General features: G+C 45.4%; 1 protein-coding gene across 1 annotated transcript in view; it reads left to right on the forward strand.

Annotated features, from left to right (window-relative positions):
* Window positions 1-8,985: 8,985 nt before the first annotated feature.
* Window positions 8,986-25,484, forward strand: part of FNDC1 (fibronectin type III domain containing 1) — a 100,057-nt gene continuing 83,558 nt past the window's right edge. Inside the window, exon 1 of the mRNA XM_024249199.3 lies at window positions 8,986-9,283. Coding sequence (XP_024104967.3) covers window positions 9,175-9,283 — 109 coding nt within the window. The 5' untranslated portion in view covers window positions 8,986-9,174. The remainder of the gene's footprint in view (window positions 9,284-25,484) is intronic.

Genomic DNA, 25,484 nt, shown 5'->3' on the forward strand with positions numbered 1-25,484 from the left:
GAGGTTTAATTGACTCACAGTTCCACAGGCTGTACAGAAAGTATGGGTGGGGAGACCTTAGGAGACTTACAATCATCATGACCCACCTGGAGCAGGCCTGAGAGGGCTGTGCAAGCATGTACCTTCCCTAGCAGCAAAGCCTCAGCTAGAACAAAGGTGAGTGAGCCCAGAGGAGAGTCAAAAGAAAACAAATCATTTGGTTCAGTGAGCCGGAAAATATGCAAGAAAGCAGGGGTCTTGTTGAGGTGTTAGCCTGTGGCAATAAGTCTCCATGTTGGTCCTCTATGATCCACCAAAGATCTTCATGCCATTTGTATAGTCCACTCCCATGTTGAATCAAGGCTGGTCTGTGTCACCAATAGAATATGGTGATAATGACAATGGGTGACTTCTGAGGGTGGTCTGAAAAGGCATTGCACTTCTGCCTTGGACTCCTGCATTACTTGCTCCAGGGAAAGCCAACTGCCATGCTCTGAAGATATTCAAACAGTTTTGTGGAGAGCCACTGAGGCCCCATCTTGCAGCAAGCACTAACTTGCCAGCCCGGAGTGAATTAGCCAGGAAGTGGATCCTCCAGCCCCAGTCAAGCCTTCAGATGATGACAGCCCAAGCCCATGCAACTCATGAGGGACCTCCAAGCCAGACCTACCCAACCAGGCCACTTCCAGATTCCTAACACTCGGAAACTGAGAAAGATAATGTACAATTGTTGTTTTTAGTTACTACATTTTGGAGTAAACAGAACACAAATTTTCTGAAAACAAACAAACAAAACCTGTCACATACTTGGGTAACTGTTCAAGCATGAACTAGAAGAGAAAGAGATGGTCTGAGAAGTCTCCCTCAGTTGGTGCCTTTCTAATATGACCTGTTGGCCAAGGTGATTGATGACATTATATGAGTTTAGAGAGTTTTTCCTGGGAGCGATGGCTAATACTGCATTTGCCCAACCAGCTGCACAATCTGATTAGAGATATTATGATGTTGGCAAATTGCAAGGCATTCAATGTCTAACTGTTGAATGAATGAAAGAAACAACAAACAGGGCAAGCGTCACTAATTAATAAAAAAATTTGAATTTGCTACAAAATTACTTGCATTTATCCTCCTTCACCTTAGAAACAATACATAAATATCCTTTTACGAACTGCTAGTCTCACTACCTGTAGCCCAGAATGAGAAATTTAACATCTTTAAACTGCGTTTGCCAGAGTGTCTCTCAGCCTGAGGACATCTGTCTGCGGAGCTGCTGCTTATGCATGCTGGATACAGCCGGGGTCTGGGTAGGATTGGGCTGCAGAATGGAATAGGTCCAAGCTTACACTGACTTCTTGCAGAGGGCAATTGTATTAGTCCATTTTTGCACTGTTATAAAGAAATACCTGAAACTGGGTAGTTTATAAAGAAAAGAGGCTTAATTGACTCACAGTTCCACAGGCTGTACAGAAAGCATGGCTGGGGAGGCCTTAGGAAATTTACAGTCACAGTGGAAGGCAAAGGGGAAGTAAGCACATTTACATAGCAGGAGCAGGAGGAAGAGAGTGAAGGGTGGGAAGTGGGGTGCTACACACTTTTAAACAACCAGATCTCATGAGAACTCTACCATAAGACGGCCGTAGGGGACGGTGCTGAATCATTAGACACCACCCCCATGATCCAATCACCACCAGGCTCCACCTCCAACACAGCGGATTACATTTCAACATGAGATTTGAGTGGGGCACAGAGCCAAACCATATCACCAATTCTGCGAAGCTTGTACTACTGAATAAAGAAGATCCTTCATGTATGCATGCTTGTACACATGAACTCACAAATGTTTACTGAGTTCCTGCTATGATTTAGGTCACATGCCAGGCTATAGGGATACAAGGTGAGCAAAGACAGATGTGATCCCAGTCCTCATGGAGCTTACAGTCAAGCTGGGTGATGGATGAGTAGCCGTGGAGATAAGTATGAAAATTCAGCCACGGGAAGGACCACAAAAGCAAGTTCTATGGTGCTGTGAGTGAGTAGAAAGGGGAGATTTTACCTGGTCAAAGGGTTCTAGGGAAACTCTAATAAAAGCTGAGCTTTGAAGGATAGGTGGTAAGGCAGAAAGGAACAGGGGATGGGATCAGTTGGTGCAAAAACCCTGTGAAGAGGCAGCAAGACCCCATGACTGAAAGGGCAGGGTAACTGGAGTGATCGTGGATGGGATCTTCTATGGAGAAGGGGGAAGGAAACTTGAAAAGGGCTCAGCACTGCAGAGGAGATGGAGGAACAGAGACAGGAGAAGCAGAAGACAGGTCAGGACAGGCTCCAGTGTCAGAAGTCAGGGAAAGATGCTTCCAGAACAAGGAAGAGGCCTGTAGGCTGAATGCGCTGAGGGCTCACAAAATCATGATTGAATCTAGACAGAGAGTAAGGTCCCTTCCCAGAGTGGAAGCTACCTATAAAACAGCTCAAGCCTGCTTTTTCATTTCAGAAGATCATATGAATAACAACTCAGTACTATCTGTGAGCTGTGTTAGGGAAGCACATTGATTTGGATGCTACAGAATCACAGAATATTTTCTCCTAGATGTTTTTGTGCAGATTCTAAAGAATGTAATGAAAATCGACTTCGCTTCTCAAGCGTGGCCAGAGAGCAATAGTTATAATGTGGATGCAGAAGATGGTGCTTTTTCCTAAGTCAGGGAAATCTAACTGTAAATAAAAGAGGCCCTCATCCTAAATGCCTCCCTGTCAACATTTTATTACTTACAAATTTAACACTGGAGAATTCTTGTTTTGATGGCCTATTGTGCAAAGAGCACTTTGTTTGCAGGTAGAGTATCAGGGTTTGCCTCCTAGCTGTGCTATTCGTTCACTGCATGAACATTGGCTGGACACAGAACCTAAGTTTCTGCCTCTGTGAAATGAGCATAACAAAGTGTCACCCTCCCTGATGGTTCATGTGGATGAATGAGCGCACACGTTGTGACTATGTGAGTTGCAGAGCACCGCATCCTTATGGAGAAAAGACCACAAAGCCTTATCAGTCACTTATTTACATCCTAGTTAGAAGGAGGTGATTGGATCCTTGAAGGAAGGCTTGATGGGTGGTGAGAAGGGTGCAGTATGAAAAGGCATGATGTGCTTGGGTAGGTGCCTTAGCGGGAGACATCAGCCAGGAGGGAAAGGGGCTGGGATCACCACCGGCGAACTGTCTACTTCATCACTTCCTCCAGGCCAGTCACACTGCACAGATGGCAAAGCCCCTGTCAGTTGTCAGCTGGTGCAGATGCCATTTCACAGGTGACCACAGGTCTGTGCTCCGATCATGGACCAGGCACACAGGTGGGGTTCATTATGGGACTACTGAACAAATAATGAATGTCCCCATTTCCAGAGTGAGTGCCTGTCTGTCCTTATGCTATCTGAGGCATGAGGGGCTTGAGTGGCATGCCCTGTACACACCAGCATGGGCTCGGGTGGGCAGCTCTGCACTGCTCATGGACTAGCAGTTGTGGTCTGCTCTTGACAAGACGCTGGGAGTCAGAAAAATGCAGCCTGGGAAGGCAGCCAGACATATGTTTTCTTAGCATAATGCCGGGCCAGCTTTTCAAACTGCCAACTGCAACTTAAAGACTACAATTTGAGCTCTTGTTCTACTCAGATTTACTAATGTCTCCTCCCCAAACTGTGCTCTTTTTAATTCCATAGGATTAGCGTGATTAGAGTGAACGTACCCCTATGTCTGCCTATGGGAAGTAGACATAGGGTTAAAAATCTTCTTGGTGGGAAAATAAGTAAAGGAAGTGTTGGGCAACATTCATAAAAATTCCTTTAAGCTCCATGGCCTGAAGATTACAGCACTTGTCACATTGGATTGTGATTGTTTTCAGTTGTTTGTTTGTTTATCTGTTGCATTTGATTGTGAGTGCTTCAAAGCATGGGCTATCTGTGTCTTAGTCACATTTGCACCCCCAGATTCTACAACATGGCATGGAACAAAAATAGGTGTTCAACAAAGGCTATATAAAGGAATAGATGAAAGAATGATTTTTCTTGTCCCCACTGACAAGCAGTAGTTGGCAGAATTGGAATATCTTCTTCCATGTGTGGAATGTAGGCTGGATTGACCGGGCCATTGGACAGAAACTTAGAACACAAATCTGTGAGTTTTTTAAATTTAATCATGCCAACCATGCATATGTGAGGCTGGTGTCTGACACCTTAATCCTTCATGTTTCACTAATTCCCAGTAGATTTGTACAACAGGAGAGAATTGCCTTGGCACTGCCTTGCAATGGAAACATGTTAGAACTTCTGTGCAGAGGAAGTGTGTTTTGGGCAATGATAGATTCATGGCAGGGTTTTTTTTAAGAAGCACCATTTCTTGTCTGCATCTTTGAAACTCTAAGAACATGAGTGATATAACATTGAGGTCTCATGTAGTTGTTTGCTAAGAGGGATTGGTCACTATCTGGATGATAAGGAAGTGTCTCCGATAAATCTGCAGTGGGTATGGGGACATGGGGTGTGCAAAACAGACCTTTATTTGTCCTCTCTCCCTTGATCCTCATAGTTTTAATGAAAATGAGAGAGAGGGACCTTCTGAGTGTCATGTGTGGTGGAGAGAGATGTGTACTTGGGGTCAGAGGCTCAGACTGGACTCCTAGGCTCACCAGTTAAAGGGCCAAGCACATGCCACACAACCTCTTGGAGCCTTGATTTTCTCCTATAAAATCAGAATAGTGCCCCTAAAGTTGTTATGAGAATCAGAACAAAATGAATACTGTTCAAGAAAAGTAGTAAAGCATTATTTTATTATTTTATTTTATTGCCAATTAGAAGCTGTTTCTATCATCCTTCTCCCAGGCAAGGTGAAATTGAGATGGCAGTGTCGACTTGCCTGCCTCTATTTTCTTTTCCCTTTTCCCTCTGTTCATAGAATGCTGGGGACTGATTCCTCCAGATCTTCTGTGTCTGATTTATTGAGCTCTCCACAATCACAGCAAGTGCTATAGGTGCAAACTCTCTTTTGTTCTCCTTCTATGTTGTCTTTTAAAAACACATCACTATTGTGTAATGGGTATTGTGTAGTGTCCTGCGGCGGTCACAATATGCGGATATATTCAAATGTGGTGCTTAAAAAGGAATTAAAGAGCCACATGAGCCAAACTGAAGACTGAACAAGATTTGATGTCAGATGAATAATATGAGACACACACTTTCAACGCTTTACTTGAGTCTGTACTGGAAGGTCATTTGAACTTGCTTCCCATTTATCCATATGAAACTCAAGAATAGCATTTTAATTTACCCTATCACATAGGAATGCCAAGACAATGTATATGAGGAGTGCTGAACTCCTTGGATGTATGGTTATTTTAAAAACAACTAGAACCAGAAATAGGGTATATGAACACAAGCTGATCTGTAAAGCCAGAAAAAACCACAGAACTAAGGCAGACTAATAAGTCATTGATTTTAATGACTGGCCATCCATCTAGCCCCAGAGCAACCTCCACTCTGTTTGGTTTTGATGAACAAAATACAAGCAACAATCAGGACATCAGGAAATTATGTGAAAAAATATTAAAATCTTAAAATCTTTCACAGGACAACAGTATTGACATTGGACTCAAAACTGACAAGAAGGAAGAAAACTTCCTTGTGCTCATATTTTTGAGATGACCACATTCAGAACAGATGACTGACTCCGAGTTCCATTTTCTTTAAGATCTTTTAAACCTAAAGGTAATAATACCTTTTGATTAAACACACACTCCCAAATTTGTAATGAAATCAGAATCAGAACTCATAAGTGTCAGTAATTTCATTTAATATCAAACAGCCCATGGTTGAGGGTTCTGAAACTCTAAAATTGGAAGTAGTTTTGCATTGTGCTTCACTCTGAAATGTACCCCTAAGAAAGTTGCTCTAATAAGTATCATTCTGGGGAGGAAGATACGTGCACATGCATCTCATGAGGATGGAGGGAAGGAAACTGATGTCTGATGAGCTTTCACTGTGTGCATCTACAGATTATGGCATATGATTAGTTCATTAAAATGAAATTAAAGAGTGACATCCTGAAATTACAGAAGTCACAATGGAGAGTTAACGAGCAGCATGAGAGCAGTGTGACTTGGTATATTGCAAATCCTCTTTTTCTCCACATCCAATGAGTCAGAAAATCTCCCAAGCCATACCTTTAAGATGCATCCAGAACCTCGTTGGTTCTCATGCCCCACTGCTGTCCATCATGTCCAAGCACCGTCTTGCCTCACTGGGATTGTAAGAGCCTGCTTACCCGTGTCTCCTCTGATCAGAATTCTCCAGTGTCGCCCTTCACCTCTCAGAGTGAAAGCCTAAACCCTTCCTGCAGCCTGTAAGGTCCTCAGTGCTGCCTCCCCTTCTTTGCTTTTAACTTACCTCCTGCTATTCATCTGCTTTTAGTCACTGCTAATCCCCGGGGTCTACAGCAGTGTTGGGGACAGAGCAGATCACAATAAGTATTTGCTGAATGAATGAATGAATGAATGGCAATTAACCTCAGCATTTCCTGGATGTTACTGTGTTTGGTTCTGTGATGGCCTCTTTTGGGTGACAGATGAGCAATAAAGATAAATCTTGGTTCTTGCCCTCTTAAGAACAGGGGGGAGTGCACTAGTCAAGACTCATTGGTTATAGAAAATAGAAATCTCATTCCAAGCTAGCAAAAGGGAATGTGCTGTCCCCAGAACCAGTGTTCAGAAAGCGCAGGGGTGAGGCTGGAACCCGGGACTGTTGCACCTGCCCGGCGCTTTTCCATCTGCTTGGCTGCTCTCCATGCATGGCTTCCTTCTCTCTGGCTGGTGTCCCTGGAGGCTGGAGCCAGAGCCACAGGCCCACCCTGGCTACTGCATTGGTGTCCTGTGGCCGCTGTAACAAATAATTACAAACGGGGTGGGTGGCTTAAACAACAGAAATTTGCTCTCTCAGCCTTGGAGACCAGAAGTCTGAAATCAGTTCCACTGGCCTGAAGTCCAGCACAGGCTCCAGAGGAGCCTCTTTCAGCCTCTGGTGGCTGCCAGCATCCCTGGGCTGTGGGTGCATCGTTCCCATGACTGCCTCCGTCCTCACCTGGATTTCTCCTGTGTGTGTCTATCTCCCTCTCCTTTGTTTTATCAGTTACATACATGACTGCATTAGGGCCCACCCAGATAATCCACGATAATCTCTCCATCTCAACATGCTTAATCACTTTTTAATAAACCATGTAAGGTGACATTCACAGGGCCAGGGACTAGGACAGGAATGTCTTTTTGGGGAGGAAGGCTGTGTTTCAGCCTGCCATGGCTACCATCCTTCCAAATCCACGAATGATGGGAGGAAAAAGACCTTTCCACCAGCCTGCGTTAGAAGAGTCCCGACTCTGAGTGACCCTGTCTAGGCCACTGCAGAGCCCTGAGCCAGTGGGGAAGTGGGGCTTTGGGAAGGAGTGGGAGTAAGGAGGGGGCCTGTCTCTTGGTTGGAGTTGGGGAGGGAGCTACCATTCCCCCAAAACAGGCAGAGCCGGGTGGCTGCTGGTGAGACAGAAACCACACAGCTCCATTAAATGGCATGCAGGGAAACATGGTAACATAAGGGAGTAATGCAGGAAAGTGTGTTTAGGCTGGGCGTGGTGGCTCACGCCTGTAATTCCAGCACTTTGGGAGGCCAAGGTGGGCGGATTGCTTGAGCTCAGGAGTTCGAGACCAGCCTGGGCAACGTGGGGAAACCCTGTCTCTACAAAAAATACAAAAATGAGCTGGGCATGGTGGCTGAAATCTGTAGTCCCAGCCACTTAGAAGGCTGAGGCAGGAGAATCACTTGAGCCTGGGATATGGAGGTTGCAGTGAGCCAAGTCTGCACCACTGCACTCCAGCCTGGGCGGCAGAGGCAGAGGGAGACCCTGTTTCAAAACAAAAACAAAAAGAAAAACAAAAACAAACAGACAAAAAAAACCTTTGCTGGGAAGCAGGAGAGTTCCCTGGAAAGGAAGGCGGTAGGTTTACGCCTTTCCTGGGTGCTCAAATTCAAAGAGATACTGTATTTCTAGTTTTCATCTCTTTACAATTCATTTACCTTTTTTTTTTCCTCTCTGCAGAACACAAATCCGGTCAAGTTTTGGGTTGTCATGAGGGAGAACTGACAGCGCTGGGCGGTGATTTCAGCCAGGTTATCTCTGCGAGGACACCGGTCGGCGGACAGCAGCACGCGGCGTCCAGGACCCGGCCTTCCTAGAACTCAGGTCACTGTAGCCTCCAGGGGCGCTCCGAGTCCATCTGGAGGGCCGCGAGGCTTCCAGGCTGGAAGGAGGAATAGGGAGAAGCAGGAATAGGGAGACCTGGGGCAGTGTTAAAATTACAGAAATTACTGTAAAATTACAGAAAAAATTACAGAAAAAGGCGAGGTCCGCTGAGTCCTCGGCCTGGGCAACAAGGCACACTGAAAACTGGGTTCCTTTTCGACCGGCATCGTGCGCGCCCTAGAAATGACAGCCAGACGGAGCAGGGTCTAAGGACGCTGAAAATCCCTGACGTGGGCGCGCTGGGTGCGGGTAGGGACGTGGAAGGACTGGGCTAGCCACAGGAACTACAGCGCTGCGGACCGGGTGAGGGGTCCTGGCCCGAGTCCCCACGTGGGGCGCACAGGTGTTTCTGTAAGGGGACAAAGGGCATTCCTCGGCGCGATGGGCGACTTCCCCAGCCAGAAAATGAGAGGGTTAGACGAGGGGAGGAACTTCCTCAGCCACTTGGCCCAGCACAGCTACCGCCGCAAGTTCAGAACCTCTAAGTCAGTCCGGGGCGCTCCGGCCCCTCCGTCCCGCGCCCCTCCCGCCTCCAGCCCGGGCCCCGCCGCCCCCGTCGCCCCCGTCGCCCCGGTTGCCCCGGTCGCCCCCGCCGGCCCTGGCCCCGGCCCCGCATGCCGGCAGGGGGCGCCCGAGCGCAGCTAAAAGGCTCGGCGGGAGGTCGGCGGCCTCAGTGGCGGAGCGAGGCTGCCGGTGAGCGGCCTGGAGCGATCGCCACGGGGCAGGGGAGCGGCGGGCACCGCGCAGAGCGCGCAGAACAGACGGACGGCGGCGGGGACCCGACGGCGGCGCCTCTGCACTCCCCAGACTCCGGCCAGCGCCCCCCTGCCAGCCGCGAGCACCCAGCCCCGGCCCACCCCGGGCTCCCGATGGCCCCCGAGGCCGGGGCGACCCTGCGCGCGCCGCGCCGGCTGTCCTGGGCGGCGCTGCTGCTCCTGGCCGCGCTGCTCCCCGTCGCCTCCTCGGCGGGGGCCTCAGGTACGCGCCGCGCCCGGGCCCCCGGCGCTCCTCCGCTCCCCGCGCACCCTCCTGCGCTCGGGCCCCGTCGTCCCGCTCAGTGCTGGCTACGGGTAGTGTCACTAGCCTGTGCGTCCTCGTCACTCGCGGGTCGGGGCACTTGGCGCCCTGTGTGGGTGGCGGGAGCGCGGACGCCTCGGTGCCCGGGGACCGCAGCGCGCTGGCGTTTAACTTTGCCATCGCCCGCCCTGGGGTCGGGAGGCTCCAGGCGTCTAAGTGTCCCGGGAGATTCAGGCACAGCGGGGAAAAAAGGAAAAGAAAGGCGACTTTCGGCGTGCGGGCTGGGGTAATGCCTTTCTTTTCCCAGAATTTCCCGGGAGCGTAGGTGGTCATCCTTCTTTCTCCGCGTTCACCTCACCCGAGGCAGGATGACAGGCGCACTCGGGAGACCGGAGAGAGGCAGAGCAGGGCTATTCTAGAAGGTTGTGGGGAAAGGCTGCGAGCTGCCTCACGGCGTCGGGTGCCTCTGCGCTCCGGAGGAGACGCGCTCCAGTGCCAGCTCGGCTCCAGGCGGCAGGAGGTCCGCGCGCCCGGGGGGAACGTTCAAGCTGGGAGAAAATGTTTGTCTTGAGAGGAGGGAGAGGGAAATGAGAAAGCTGATTCCAGAGAAGCTCGTCCTTCCCCGATGGCTGAGGCTGCAGCCAGGATGGATGCTTCCTTTGAGAGCAATGCTTTTCAGAAAATGCTAGCGCGCTCCTGTCAGATTTCTTGCAAGTTTCCTGCAGAGAGAGACAAGTTTGTGGCTAGGTTTTCATTCCTAAGCCTTTGGCGGCCCTTGTTCCCACCTCCTGTGCAGGCATTTTTACACTTGAAACCGGCTTTTAGGTCACTGGTTTGTAGAAATCCAAGAAGCAGACAATGATTGTCAGATACTATTCCAACGAGGGTACCAGTTTTATGATGCTATTTAGTGTATATATTGTTCTCTTACTTCAGAGGTAAAGGAAGAAAAGTTGGGGATCACATTACTTTGTGACTTTTTGGTAGATACATCATCCCAATGCTTGGCTCAGGTTTATGCGAGGTATTCTGATGCCAATGCCACTTTCTCATAAAAGGCAGTGCCTGCCGTAGGGTCTTTTTCTTCCCATTAGTGATCTCTAGGAAAGTATTCACTGAACATTTTGCACAGTACTTGAGAGGAATAAAACTAAATAAAGTCTTCCAACTTCCCCATCTACAACTCCTGGCTTTTGTTTTTCTAAGTGAAAATTTTCCGAGTGCTGGAAGAGTTTTTGTTTCTGAAAATGGTCTGAAACTGGAACCAGTGCTGCCCTGGCTTTGTGGCGATTCCAGCCTTCTGCCTTTCCGATTCCTCTGCCACCTGCCCGTGGGTTGCATGTGAGTGGGTCCGAGCGGGGTTGTTTGTGAGAGCTCCTGGAATCCCACCGCGATCTGCACTCTTGCTTCTTTCGCCTTCTGCTCTGTGAATCACTGTGCTGAGGAATGCTGGGGCTGGACGGCTTCCCAGCCCTTCTCTCTACTGTGTTGACGTGGGATCTACAGTCAAATGATGACCAGACTACAAGTGGACAAAAGAGGACAGGCACATTTCAGAATGAGTTCTACTAAATTTAAATTAAGTCATAGAAGGATAGAAACAGACATAGCAACCTGTAGATAGCTCCCCATGCTGTGGATGAAATTATGGGGTACATAATTTCTTTCATGGGCTCCCTTTGACAGCAACGTCATGGATAGACTGCTCCCTCTCTCTGGTTGAACTAATGCATGGACCAAGCAAGCTGCCTGTGTCAAGCTCTCCCCCTCACCACCCTTTTGGGGCCAGAATCTCTGTAAGGAAATTACCCACGGCCACATAATAGTGGCTCCGAGGGACTTTGCTTAAAGCAGGACACACTGAAGATCTGGATAAGCCCTTCAGTGTAGGGTCAATTAAACATAAAACAAAATAAGCAAGCAGTGTCCCCTCCTCCACACACATCCATCCCGACAATAGGATACTATGCAAACATTAAAATTATGATGGCCTTGCCAGTCTGGTATGATACATTTTTCTAAACACATGTGGATGTACTCACACATGCACATATTTACAGTGGGTATCTTAGGGTGGTTAGGGATGATTTTTATTTTCTTCTTTAAAGAAGCTTTTAGGGAATTTTCCATGTCAAAACTATTTTCAAAGTAATACTAAGATTACTAAGATGCTATTTTCCTTTTTCACAGTTGACATTTGCACTGAGGGTGCAAAAGCTTGATGGGTAAACTGCGGGTGCCTTACTGAGAATCAAGGCAGGGACATCGCCATGCACTAGTAGTCTTTGAATTTTGGGGGGCCTTTGCAGTTAAAAAAAATTTGCCAGTTTCATTAAGAATGTTCTTGATGCCACAGTAAAATTATTAATTTTACCAAATCTTTATATCTTTGAGTGTATGTCTTTTTAATAGTGTAAATAAAAGGGAAGGACACATAAGTTACTACTGCTGATGACCAAGTTCAGTGGCAACTCCAGGGGGAAGCACTGGTGTGATTGTTTGAGTTGTGCATTAAGCTAGCTGATTTTTTAAAATGGAATGTGGTATTTACCACAAAGAATGACAACAGACAAACTAGAGTTATTCTGACTTGGGTATTTGGCCGATGTTTTCTCAAAAATGAACAAAGGGAACCTGCTACTTCTAGTAAAATAACTGCTATTATTGCTTGCCAATGATAACATTTCAGCTTTCAAGTGAAAATCAGAATTTTGCCAAGTTGTTTCCACCACTGTAAGCTTGAAAGTTTCCCGATATTTAAATTTTTTTTCTAGTGAGATCAATGGTGATATAAATGAATGTGATTTGTAAATGTCATCTTATAAAGTGTCAACATTTGGATAATCCGCATAATCAAATAAACCAATAAATCCAAATGACCAGTGGAGCCTTACAACAATCTTGCATGGGTAAAAGATCTGTTCAAAGTGCATGATAGCCCAATGGATTTTTAATGTAACAAAATATGAAAAATTCTTTATATGATTTCAGATTCTAAGAATTGGCTACTTGATGAATTTTGGTGTAATATCAAAGATTTTTCAAAATTATCCAAAAAGGCTATTGAAATAGTTGTCCATCTACACATCTGTGTGAGGCTGGGTTTTCTCCAACCAAAACAACGTATTGCAATAGATTGAATGCATAAGCAGATTGGGGATATTCTATTAAAAAGATTTGCCAAAATGTAGAAACAAAGCTGCTCTTCTCACTCATTTCTCTTTGTTTTGGAAAACAGTTACTTTTCATATAAATATATTTGTATGTCAACATGTAATGGTTTATTATTGTTTTTTAAAATAAATAAGTACATATTTTAGTTTTAATTCCCAGTAAAGTCAATAAGGATAGATAAAACTCACAGAAACATAACCTCCTTGGCATCCTCATAAATTTAAGAATAGAAGATAATTCAGACACCAAAATGTTTGAGACACACTGGTATATATGGAGGGAAGCAGGTTAAAAATCAGGATGCCTGGGTGTGAGTGGCAGTGCTGTCTTGCACCCCTGGGGGCCTTGGGCTAGTCTCTGCTTCAGAATAGGCCAATTGAAGGAGGCTCCTTCCATCTCTGGAAGCCTTTAGAAGATTGCCTGTGACTCAACCTGCATGTGGCTTTATGGGGTTTCCCTGTTACTTCAGTCCTCTTTGAGAGAACGTGGTAAGACCCTCTCTCCTTTTTTGTGCACTGGAACCCGCCAATGGCAGATGGAAGAGCTGTTTTGTTCATCAACTGATCATGAAATTTATTCCTGTGGCATCAGAGGTTGTAATAGGATTGCAGAGTGACAATTTGCATCCCTAGAAAGTTATCACCAGACAGTTCCAGAGCATGATCAATATACCCTACCAAGACCATTCACATCATACTTAAGTTCTAAAGGCCCGTTGCCTGAAAACAGGAGGGGAAGGAGAGTGTATTCATTTCCTATTGCTATAACAAATTGCCACACACTTAATGACTTGAAACAATACAAATTTATGATCCTTATTATAGTTATAGAGATCAGAAGTCTGAAATGTGCTGCGCTGGGCAAAAATCAAGGCCTGCATTGAAACTTTAAGGGAGAATCTATTTCCTTGCTCCTTTTACCTTCTAGAGGTGCCCACATCCTTGGTTCTCGGGATTAGGACAAGGACATCTTCGGGGGACCATTATTCTTCCTACCTCAAGGGAAGGGGGGGGAGCAGGGAGCCGGGAAGCAAACATTTCGGGAGAGGCTCCATCACCCTTGGCTGATTAAGGAGCAGACCTCTTTTCATTGCCCCCCCCATGGAACTTGGGGATTTCTTGAGTTATAATTAAACTGTTATCAGAAGCTTTTATTTCAGTCCAAAAAATAGAGGTATTTAAAGGTATAAAAGTAAAGGAGAGAAAGGAATATGTATGTGTATGTATTTACTTGTAACTGCACAGGACGTTTCTGTTAGAATACCCATGAAACGACAAACTTTGGTGCCTTTGGGGAGGAGAGCTGGGTCGCTGGGGGACAGTGGTGGATACTGTTTCATCCATCTCTTTTTACCAACTTTTGTAGATGTATGTTAGAACATTTGGAATCAGGGAGATGTGAATTGGTTATTCACATTCGTGAGCACCCTGTTTTCCTCCCTCCTAAAAGTTATCCTTGCCTATGAAAAAACCTGCGTCTTCCTCCCTCGGCCCGGCCTGGGCTGCGCGTGCGCTCTGAGGCCCTTAGAGGGCGCTCCTGGACTTCTGGAGCCGAAGCCACCACCCGCAGGCCCTTCCGTGCAGCCCTAGTTGGACTTGGCTGGCTCTGTGGCTTTATAGAGATAAGCAAATTAGGACAAACATCCAGTTATCTGCCCTGTTTCTCCCTTAGTGCTTGCCTTTTGGCAATTTTTCTACTCATTGGCGCTTTCTTCATATATTAAATGGGAAAGGACAGATCACTAATTAAGAGTCGAAATGGCTGCGTGTTAGCAAATTCAAATAAGCACTAGTGAGAAAGGAAATTGCCTAGACCTGCAGCTGGGGTCAGAAGCCCGCTGGCTGTTGGGGTGCCGCTGGTGCCTCTGCAGGCCTCCACCAAAGATGCAGCAGCTGGAAGATGGGGTGAGCGTAAGGGATGTCGCAGGGGTACCAGCCTTAGTAACTGCCTCCTTGGCCCTGATGGGTCACGTCTCAGCCTCTCCCCTCCACCATCAATGTTAATTTTTGTATCGAGAGGATAATATTACAAGTATAATGTCTAATTATTATAATTATATACTATGTATTCTAATTATTATAATAATGCTACACTTGTAGCAAAATAACTTGAGAGGTGTTCATGTTAATTACAAAGTAGATGCTGCTCACATTTTTTTACTGCGGTCTCCTATATGTGGAGGAAATGATTTAATTATGGCATTCTTATAATCTATAAAGTACAATCTACGTAATTCTATTTTCAGTTTTATGAGGAATTCCTAGGTGTACATTTTTACTTCCTTTTAATAATAACTGGCAGTTTAGAGTGTCACGGAGTTCACCATTTCTCTCTGTTATTTAATTTAATTTTCACAGTGACCTTGTGAAGTCAGTAACATCCTCATCTTGCTACTGGGGGAACTGAGGTCAGAGAGGTTAACTGGTTTTCCCAACGTCTGTAATCTAATACTCAGTCTTTGGGGTCCAGATCCCACACTCTCCCTAAAGACACTCCTGTTCTGGTTGGTTTGTGCGTTTACTGTATCTCCTTGTTTTCTTCTCTAGGCTGAATGTGACTGCCAACACTCACATCTTTGATCTGCTCAGAATGCCTTCCTGAGTTTACTTTTGTAACATTGCTGTTGGCTGTTGAAAAATGATTATGTGAGGTACTGAAATGTGTTGAACTCCAGCAGGGCTTAACTTAAGACAAAGTGGCAGTGAATCTAGCCTCTGTTACAAGTCGGATTTGGCCTGTGGATATGAGCAGGGTCCTCACTGTGGGAAGCCCCCTTTCCTTGGTGGTCCTGTCAAGCTTGCCTGTCAGCTCCTTGAAGCCGGTGCTGAGTGTCTAACCTGTTACCCAAACTCTTTACCACTTAATTTCAGGGGCTCTCCGTGAGTGCTTGATCCTTACCATGGAAATCACAACTTTGAACCTTTGAGACTGTATTTAAACAGAAGGCTCCCGGAAGTGCCACCACCTTGTGCTAAGACATTCAGTTTTGTTTACTGGACCATTTAAGTCAAGGAATAATGCTGAGAAACATTAGTGGCTAATATATACAGTTGACAAGTCCCTACGTCTCACAGAGGTGGTGAGGCTGATGCTCACAGCGTTAAAGTGTCTTGAACTTCTCAGGAGAAATGTGCCATTTAAATGCTGGGCTCTGCTATTTAGGGACTGTTTTATGGTGTCACGTCCCTTCATCTGGTTTATTAGGTCCTAACTGATCCACCAATTTGGCTGTGTGACCTTGGGTGGGTCATAACTCCTCAGGCCTCAGTTTTCTCATCTGCAAAGGGAGGGGATTGACCTAGATATCGTGAAGGGCCCTCCAGCTCTAACTTTGTGTGAGTCTCCATTTGAAGGATGTCCATTCATTCATTCATCCATTCAGCAAGGGTTACTAGGAGTCAGACACAGACATAAAGTCAGATGAACATAGTGCCTGCTGTCAGAGGACACACAGGCAAGGAGGGCTGGATGAGGATAATGCAGACGGGTGATGCGTGCTAGGACAGAGGTGGCACAGGTGTCTTGGGGGTGAATTGACTGGGAGGTCAAGGCCAGCTATATTTGAGCCCTTTTGAGAAGGGCATAGGCATTAGCTGGAGAAAGACGCCAAGGAAGGACATCTGTGGTCGAGGAACAGACCCTGCTGCACATGTGAAGTCACATGCAAGGAACCAGGAATGTCCGGGGTGGCTCCTGCTAAGTGCTGCTCTGGGTCAATGGGTGGCATTCGGGGTTGGAGGTGTAGGAGGCACCCAGCTCAGGAAGGTCCTGGGGTCTGACCTTGATCCATAGTGTTGGTGGCCACCGAGGGAGTGCCATAAGGTGGCACGTCGCTGGGTCAGTGGGAGGTCAGGTAGCAGCCAATCCCAGTACTGCATGGGGCTCTGGCCAGAAGGGGCCATTGCGGCTTTTGTTCATTGTTTGGGGCTTCTTCTATATTTGCCTACTTGTCTGGAGCCTTCTTCATGACCATATAGAGCAAATGCCTATATTGTATTGCCTCCAGTCATATCTCATTTGAAGAATCATCTTTGTTCCATGTTTTCTGAAATGGCTCATATGTTCTAGAACAGTCCTATTTTGGAAAGGGCTCCAGGGTAGCATAAGTCTCATGTATTTACATGTGGGCAGTCTGGTAGGATTGAATTATAGTGCAGGTCTTGAACAGTTGAGTATGTTGGCTTTGGGGCCAGAGGTGGGTCTGTGCCCAATTCAGTGTGGTTCCCGAGGAAAGACCCTGTGCAATTTTAGGAGTTCATGGGTGGGGAGTGGTAAGTAACTTGGCTTAAAGAGGAAATAAATGGACACGATTTACTGAGACTTTCACTAAGTCTACAAACAGAGTGGAGATGAGCATGTGCCGCTCTTGAAGAAGTGTGGATAGCGGGTACCTTAAGACCTAGTGCTGTGGCTGGAGTTAGCTAGCATTTTAATAAAGTACCTTAGAAAGGTGTGCAGTGATGTCTCCTAATTTTTCATGACCCCTCATTTGTCTGGAGATGAAGTCTCATCCACAGTCACCCATGGCGGAACTCACGGGGCTGGATGGGGTGTGACAGGTGTGGTCAGGTGTGGTGTCCTAGGAGCTCAGGAGAAGCTGCCCTAGCTAGGCAGGGGAGGGCAGGAACTGGGGCAGGCGGGCTCACTGTGAACCCCTTCTGAAGAATCAAGAGTAGAAGCTGCTTTTGACAAAAGCTCTGTGAAATTTATGGGTGCTCTGGGGGCTGGTGGGGAAAACTGCCATGGTGGCACAGAATCACATATAAAATAAAATCCCCCTGCAGAGAAGGCTTGGCCTCCTCTGATGGATGTGTGCTCGTGATGATGCATCAGTCACACTTAGAGGACAGAAAGCTCAGGTGTGCCCTTCACAGAGAAGCTGGCGTGGCTGTGTTTACTTTAGTGCAGTGTCGTGGGGTGCTTTCAGTGATCATTTCTTATGGCCGATTCTGCTGTGCCCATTCCCCCCTAGACATAAAGGTCGGCGGTTTGGACTTCACCCTAGGCTTAAATGCTATTTTTCAAAAAATGTTTTAAAAAAGTTTTAACTTTGAGATAGTCATAGATTCCTGTTCAATTATAAGAAGGATGAATGTTGTCAGAATCAAAATGGAGTCACTTGTGCTAAAACCCCTGACAAACAGAGCCATGAAAGGCCAGGAGGGGAGGGTTCTATGCACGAATGCCTGATAACAAGAGCTCTCAGCAAAGACTACAAAAATTACAAGCTTGCAAAAGGCCGTGACAACCTGACATCTGCCCAGCAACTTCCTGTCCATCCTCAGATTGGCACTATCCTCTTCATTGATCCTTGTAGCCAAGGATAATTATCTCAAGACAATTGCTATCATCCTTATTTTCGCTTTAAAAGCCTTAGTCTTCCTTTCACTCCCCGAATATGCCTATAGTTCACCGTGGCATACAAATTCCCATTGCAATACATACTCCTAAATCAACATCATTTTCTCTTGGAGTCTCCCTCTCTGTTGTTTAGGTTGACAGCAGTAAGGTGGACGTACCATGTACCCTCCACCCAGTTTCTCCTAAAGGCGGCATTTGTGTAGCTGTAGTGCTGCATCCCAGCCAGGACAGTGAAGATGCAGAAGAGTTCTCTGAGAAGGCCCTGGTGCTACCTAATGTAGCCACATTTACCTTCCTTCCTCCCATCCACCCCAGACACAAATCTGTTCTCCCATTTTATAATTTTGTCATTTTAAGAATATCATATAAATGCCGTTCTACAGTATGTCACCTTTTGAGATTGTCCAAAGCCTATTTTTAAATGTATTTTGCCCATTCTGCTTGTGATCACTGCAGTTAGCTTGCAAGTGTTTTTTTTTTTTTTTTTTTTTGTAAATGGAGAAGTCATGGCATGCAATTTGGCATCTCAGGGAAGTGTGGCTACCACCCTGGTCCAAACTGTATTACCTGGATTTTTGCAGTGACCTCTCCATAGTCTTGCTGCTCCTGTCCTCTCCCGCAACATTCCAGTCTCAGGACAGCAGCTGCAGCGATTCTCGTGATGCACAATGTCACAGAACCTTCCAATAGCTCCCTGACTCCCTCAGATACAAACCAGAGTCCCAACAGGTTTTCCAGACTGTGCATGATCCTTTCCATATCACGCCCTCCCTCGCCGTCTGCCATCTGCTTTGGCCTCCGGCCTCCTGGCTGGTCCTGCAATGTACGAGGCCTCTTCCAGCCTTAGGGCTTTTGCACTGGCCGTTCCTTTTGCCTGAGCAACCTTCCATGAACATCAGTGGGTTGATAGCTGGGTGCAGTGGCTCATGTCTATAATCCCAGCACTTTGGGAAGCCAAGGCAGGCAGATCACCTGCCTGAGGTCAGGAGATCGAGACCAGCCTGGCCAAAATGGTGAAACCCTGTCTCTACTAAAAATACAAAAATTAGCCAGGCATGGTGGCAGACGCCTGTAGTCCCAGCTACTCAAGAGGCTGAGGCAGGAGAATCGCTTGAACCCAGGAGGCGGAGGCTGCAGTGAGCCAAGATTGGGCCACTGCACTCCAGCCTGGGCGACAGGGCAAGACTCCGTCTCAAACAAAAACAAAAACAGTCTATGGGTTGATGCCTCATCCTCTTCAGGTTCTTTGTGCAACATCTTCTCAAGAGGCCTTCTGGACTTCTCCCTGCCTTTTACAGGGTAATCCTATCTTTACCCCCAGCACATCTTATCACTACCTTATTTTGCTCCACACCCTCATCAACACCTGGCATTTCATATATTTTACTGGCTTATTTGATACTTGGCTATCTTCCTTTGCTGGAATGTAAGCTCCATGAGGGGAGGACATTGTGTTGGTTTTATTCCCTGCTGTAGCCTCTGTGTCTAGAATGCTGCCTGCAAATAGCAGAGGCTCAGTGACTGCTTACTAAATGACTGGATGTGCTTTCTTTGGTATTAGTTACATATGATATACCTAAATATATTTATGTATGTTGACCAGCCTCCAGCAGAATAAGGGGGTGGTGCCGAGTGTGGGACAGTGCCCTGCTTCCCTCCCACCCTAACTGTGTGGTGTCAGCATATGCATTAGTGAGAGAGTTGCTTTGTGTTGGAAGTCCATTTTCAGTTGGAGAGAAGAATTGAATTTACACAGTATGTGAGTGTCCTAGGGCTGCTGTAAGATAATACATTTAAACAACAGAAATGTATTATCTTGCAGCTCCGGAGCTGGAAGTCTGGAATCTGTAGAGCCAGTCATACTCTCTTGGAAGGCCCTGGGAGAAAGCCTGTCCTTGCTTCTTCCTAGCTTCTTGTGGTTTCCTTGGCTTTTAGACACATCAGTCCAACCTCTGCCTCCACGTCATATGGCATTCTCCCTGCGTCTTCTCTTATAAAGACACCGGTCATATGGGATTAGGTTTGGCCATCTTAACTCTGTAAGACTGTATTTCCAAAATTTCCCAATAAAGTCACATTCACAAATACCAGCGGTTAGAATTTCAATGTATTTTTGGAAGGGATACAATTTAACTCATAACGTATGGTGTGCTTACCAACATGATTCCTTTTCTTTTTTTAGTTTTTAATTTAATTGTAATTTTAAGTTCCAGGGTACATGTGGAGGATGTGCAGGTTTGTTACATAGGTAAATGTGTGCCATGGTGGTTTGCAGCACCTGCCAACCCATCACTGAGGTATTAAGCCTGGCATGCATTAGTTATTTTTCCTGATGCTCTGCCCCAACCCCTGTCCTCCCCTGACAGGCCCCAGTGTGTGCTGTTCCCCTCCCTGTGTCCACGTGTTCTTATTGTTCAGTTCCTACTTATAAGTGAGAACATGCATGTTTGGTTTTCTGTTCCTGTATTAGTCTGCTGAGGATAATGGCTTCCAGCATCATCCAAGGCCCTGCAAAGGACATGATCTCATTCCTTCTTATGGCTGCATAGTATTCCATGGTGTATATGTCCCACATTTTTAAAATCCAGTCTATCATTGATGGGCATTTGGGTTGATTTCATGTCTGCTGTTGTGAATAGTGCTGCAGTGAACATACATGGGCATGTATATTTATAATAGAATTACTTATATTCTTTTTGGTATAGACCCAGTAATTAGGTTGCTGGGTCAAATGGTATTTCCAGTTTTAAATCTTTGAGGAATTACCACACTATCTTCCACAATGGTTGAACTAATTTAAATTCCCATCAACAGTGTAAAAACGTTCCTGTTTCTCCATAACCTCGATAGCATCTGTTGTTTCTTGACTTCTTAATAATCGCCATTCTGACTGGCGCGAGATGGTATCTCATTGTAGTTTTGATTTGCATTTCTCTAATTATCAGTGATGATTCCTTTTCAGTAGGCAAAAGAGTTCATCAGCTTCCAGCACTGGGCCATAGCTCAGATGAGGAAGGGATAAGCCCCTGAGATGCATTGTGTGCTGAACTGTCAACCTGGAGTTCCAAAGACCTATGGACATTCAAGTGGTCTTAATTATTTGATCAAGCCTGGCTAGGTCTTTCACTGATAGATTAAATAATAAGTAATTAACTCACATCTTCTGTGGGCAAGGCACTGTGCTAGGCTCTGGGGTTACAAAGATTTAGCAATAAAGAAGTTGGGATTGCTGTGGCCATAAATGACAATCAAATATGATAAATGTAGCAATATAGGATCATCTTGGACTTTCTAATCAACTTCTACTTGCCAGATGTAGTGTTTTTACATTGAAACATAGAGAACTGTAAGATCAGGAAGAGGAACCACCAACTATGTCTGAGAACTTTGCCTGGTGGGCACACTTTGGTGTTGACTCAATCTGAAACTCAAAAAATTAGTACATTTTTTTTCCTATTCTGTAAAATTTGGGATGTGCCTTTCTCTTTTTTTCTGTCTAGATTGTATTTTCTAGTTGAGACTTCCAGGTCATGAGATGAAGGCAGTCCTGTTCTACCACAGATGGTCCATGGGCCATGGATCTGACAGCCTTTGACCTTCTTGATGATATGGAAAACCACCATGTTCTCTTTTCCTATAACATGTGCCCTGGCTCCAGTCTGTTTTTTAATACCACTTTCCACCCCACCCAACAATTTCCTTCTACTGCTTTCTGATAGACTGGGAGAATTGAAGTATCTTGTTTTGGCTAATAATTCTCAGAATCCACATATGTACCTGCTGATATTCAAACAAACCACACCCAAAGGATGTGAGGCCTTGGGGTGATCTTATTTTCACAGCTGCATCATGACTGCATGTTCAGTGCTAGCACCTAGGGAGGATGAGGTTCAGGGGACAAACACTAGATATCATCTGAGCAGATTTTGTGTCCCTCTTAACAAGCATGCGGAATCTGACTTGGGGTCCTTGGGATGAGTTCTGTGGGGTCCACTGGCACTCTGAAATTGTAATGTAGTTTCATTACAGGAAACAATTCTCAGCATTTTGAGGAGTCAAAGATAGGCTGGGTCACAGCCACAGAGAGGGACAGACTATGAGTCCTCTTGGAATTCAAGCCCTGGAAAGCAGTGAGTGACCCAGGGCTTCCACACATGGGAAAATCTCTAGTAAAATCACTCCTTGAATTCCATTAATGCCATACTCTGTTCTCTGATTATCCTAGCTTTGGGAGGACTTCTGTTCCCCTGGACCCTGATAATGTTTCTTGTTAGTGGCACTCAGCTGATAGTAAATGCCTGATACCCTCACTCTTTCATGTGCCACTGTATTGCTTCCTTCAGTAAATTGAAGCCCATTGCCTTTCTTACATATCTCCAAATTAATTCACTTGTATTCTCAGGGGAGTGGCTTGCTTAGTAACTCTATGTCACCCAGTTGAATAGCATATTCACAGATGTTTACCTTTGAAGGTAGGGAAATGTGTTGGAATTTGACTGGGTCTGTCCAGTCATGGAAATCATTGAAGACTATTTTGGATTTACAATCAATAGGCAGATGGAAGAGGAGAAGCTGAATCAAATTATCTAAGTTTCCTTTCAACTGTCAAGATTTTAAAATTCCAATTAAAAGTATATTTTCCAAGATGGAAGGAAATGAGGACCAAATGCCAGCTCTGCTGTGTGCGGAGGGAGAATTGGCCAAGAGCTGAGATACTGGGAATCAGGCTGGGTCATTTTGTACTGGGTTGTGATTGGGGATATCAGGTGTTCTGTGGCATTTATTCCTCATATTGATGTTATCTCACATGTGTGGAGTGTTCTATGATTTTCTTTCATATTTTATTCTTGCATCAATCCTATGAGGTAGGTAGGATTAGCTACATTCATAGAAAAACGGACTAAGTTTGATATTTGTGGAGAGAAACTTGAGTGGCATATTTGCTTTCTCTGAGGGCCTTGAATGGTGGTGGACACTCTCTTTCAAGAGGAGAAAAATGGGCTCTTTTCAGCCTCGACTTGACTTGACACTGGTGGACATTCCCTTCTTCCTGAAAATCTCTCCTGCTTCTGTGATGCAACTTTTTTCTGGTTCTCCTACCACTAAAATTTCAGATTTAAATGATTTAAACTGTCATCCCTCAGACCTCTGTGTTCTTTGGGTGGAGATGTTGAGTAGACAGTTGGACACACTGGAGCTCAGAGGAGAAGCCAGGGCTGCAGCTGGGAATTCAGGAGCCTTCCACATATGGATGGTCTTTGCAGTCATAGCACCAGGTGTGCTACATGGGTAGAGAAGAAAGGAGTGCAGTAGAGAAGAGGGAAAGCCAGAGCTGGGCTCTACAGTGCTCTACCATTTAGAGTTCTGGCAGAGGAGGAGGAGCTGGCAAAGGAGACCAAGACGGGGTAACCGACGATGTGGAAGAGAAACCAGGGAGTGTGGTGTCCCAGAAGCTAGTCTAGTGGTCAGGGAGGACCCGAGAAGAGTTGCTTCTAGGCGGAGACGCTCACTGTTGTTGGACATAGAGTAAGCTGAGGAGCAAGAGATGAAGATTTGGCAGCATAAAATCTTGCATTCACAAGATCCATTCAGGGCACGAGCTCATGTGTCCTTACGCATTCAGCTGCCACCACTAGCTTTCAGTTTTATATCTTTGGTTCTGATTTATCTCCAGGTTTATACTTATTGCTTTTAATTATAATTACAGCTGAGAGGGAACAAAGTATAGTAGAAACAGCATGGTCCATAGTTTCAGATGGGTCTGAGCTTGACTGTCACTTACTAGATGTGTGCCCTTGGGCAAATCACTTAACTTTCTGTGACTCAGTTTCCTTATTTATAAAAATGCGAACACCGAAGTGCAGTGCACAGGCTTTGAAATGGGGATCAAAGAGAAAATAGTTATGATAACACAGCTGATTTTAAATCACTTCTATGTTGCTAGTTCCTTGCTTAGAATCTGACATATAGTAGGCACTCAGTAAATATCTGTTCCATAAATGAATGAAATGGCTGGCACTAAGTAGGTGGTCAGCAAATGTTCCTTTCTTTTCTTTTTTACTTCCTTAAATATTTTTTTCTATTACAAATGGATCCAAAACTTAAACTCTTAGCTTATTAGGTGTGTAGTGTATTTTCCCCTTTTTATTGATAATTTACCTATGCCCATTCATAATCATTAAATGAGTTTTATTATCTGAAATGTTTTAAAAATGGCTCATTAGCAAGTGGCGTTGTCACTGGGTCTGTGTGGTAGCTGGCTCTTGGTCATGTCTGTCTCATTCACTCTGTTTCAAACCTACCTCTCCAGAACCTTTGCTTGGCCTCTCTTCTAAGGGTGTTTTTCAGGGAGCTTTCTGAGTAACAAGAGTGGTGATTTTGGGTACAGTAATGCCCAAGTGTTTAACATAGTTAGACAATGACTTTCACATTTTGGGAAAACGAATAAATTTTCAGGGAGTGGTTTTTGGTCTGGCATGCCAAGCAGTTTATAGTAGGCTGAGACTAGCTGGACTAGCAAACAATGGTCATTCTTTAAGAAACTATTTCTTGGTTACAAATTGAATTTGAAGAATGTGCGAAAAAATTCCACAAAAACCTGCAAAGTACTGGCTTCTAGTTGGGTCTCTGATGCCTGCCAATGGAAGGCATGAGCCCTTCCCAACTATAGGCATTTGCTCTTTAGGGCCTGTTATTTCTTATGATTGTTATAAACAAATATATCTATGGAATTCCTCCAGTTTCATTTCCCTAAACCATTCTGGGAAGCTGGTGGTTTATATGGAGGGTGGCGGGGGGAGTCTTGTTTTTGCTCTGAAACAGTAGCTTTTGCTTACACTGGATCCTAAACAAAATGGCCAAGAACTTTAAAACCTCAAATCCTAATGATTGAATTCAGCCAGATCTGATGGTGAAGTTCAGTCTGACTTACGGCTGCATCACTCTCTGGGCAGATGTAATTACTTAAGTCAATGGCCTACTGACAAATAAGCATTGAAATGGTCAAAATTAAATTCCCAGAGGGGATCCCTTAAAAATAACAAACAGAAAGTAATGAAAATTAAACCAAAGCAGTTCTCATTTAAAAATCAGGACGATGATTTGATTTTACAAATCCAGAAGTGATGTTAGGTAGCAGTGGGTTGGGCTGCTGACAACAGTGGCTAAACAAGTAAGAGAATTATCTCATTCACCAGTAAACTTGGGAGCAGAGAGACCAGGACTGTCCCATGGTTTAACAAGGTTATGGACACACAGCCTTGTTCCATTTTCCACTTTGCTGTCATCATTCTCAAGATTGTCACTCCATGTTTTAAGTTGGCAGCTGCATCGCCAGGTATAATGTTGACATCCCAAGGGGTAAAAAAGGAGGAAGGTACAAAAGGCCACCAGCCCATAACAGCCAAACCTAACCCCTTTAAAATGCTTTCTGAGAAATGGCAGGACGAACCTCCCTATGTCTGTCATTGGCTAGAGTTGATCATATGGCCATCCTAGCTGCAAGGGAAGCTAAAAAGTCATGACTGAATGTTTAGTATTCCAGCCTCTGTAGTAGAAGGCAAGGGAGAAAGAAGCTGGGAATAGCTTTTGGGTAGCCAATCCATAGTGTCTACAGTGGTGGTTTCTG

This window comes from Pongo abelii, chromosome 5 (genome assembly GCF_028885655.2).
Source record: "Pongo abelii isolate AG06213 chromosome 5, NHGRI_mPonAbe1-v2.0_pri, whole genome shotgun sequence".
In the NCBI taxonomy this organism is placed as follows: Eukaryota; Metazoa; Chordata; class Mammalia; order Primates; family Hominidae; genus Pongo; species Pongo abelii.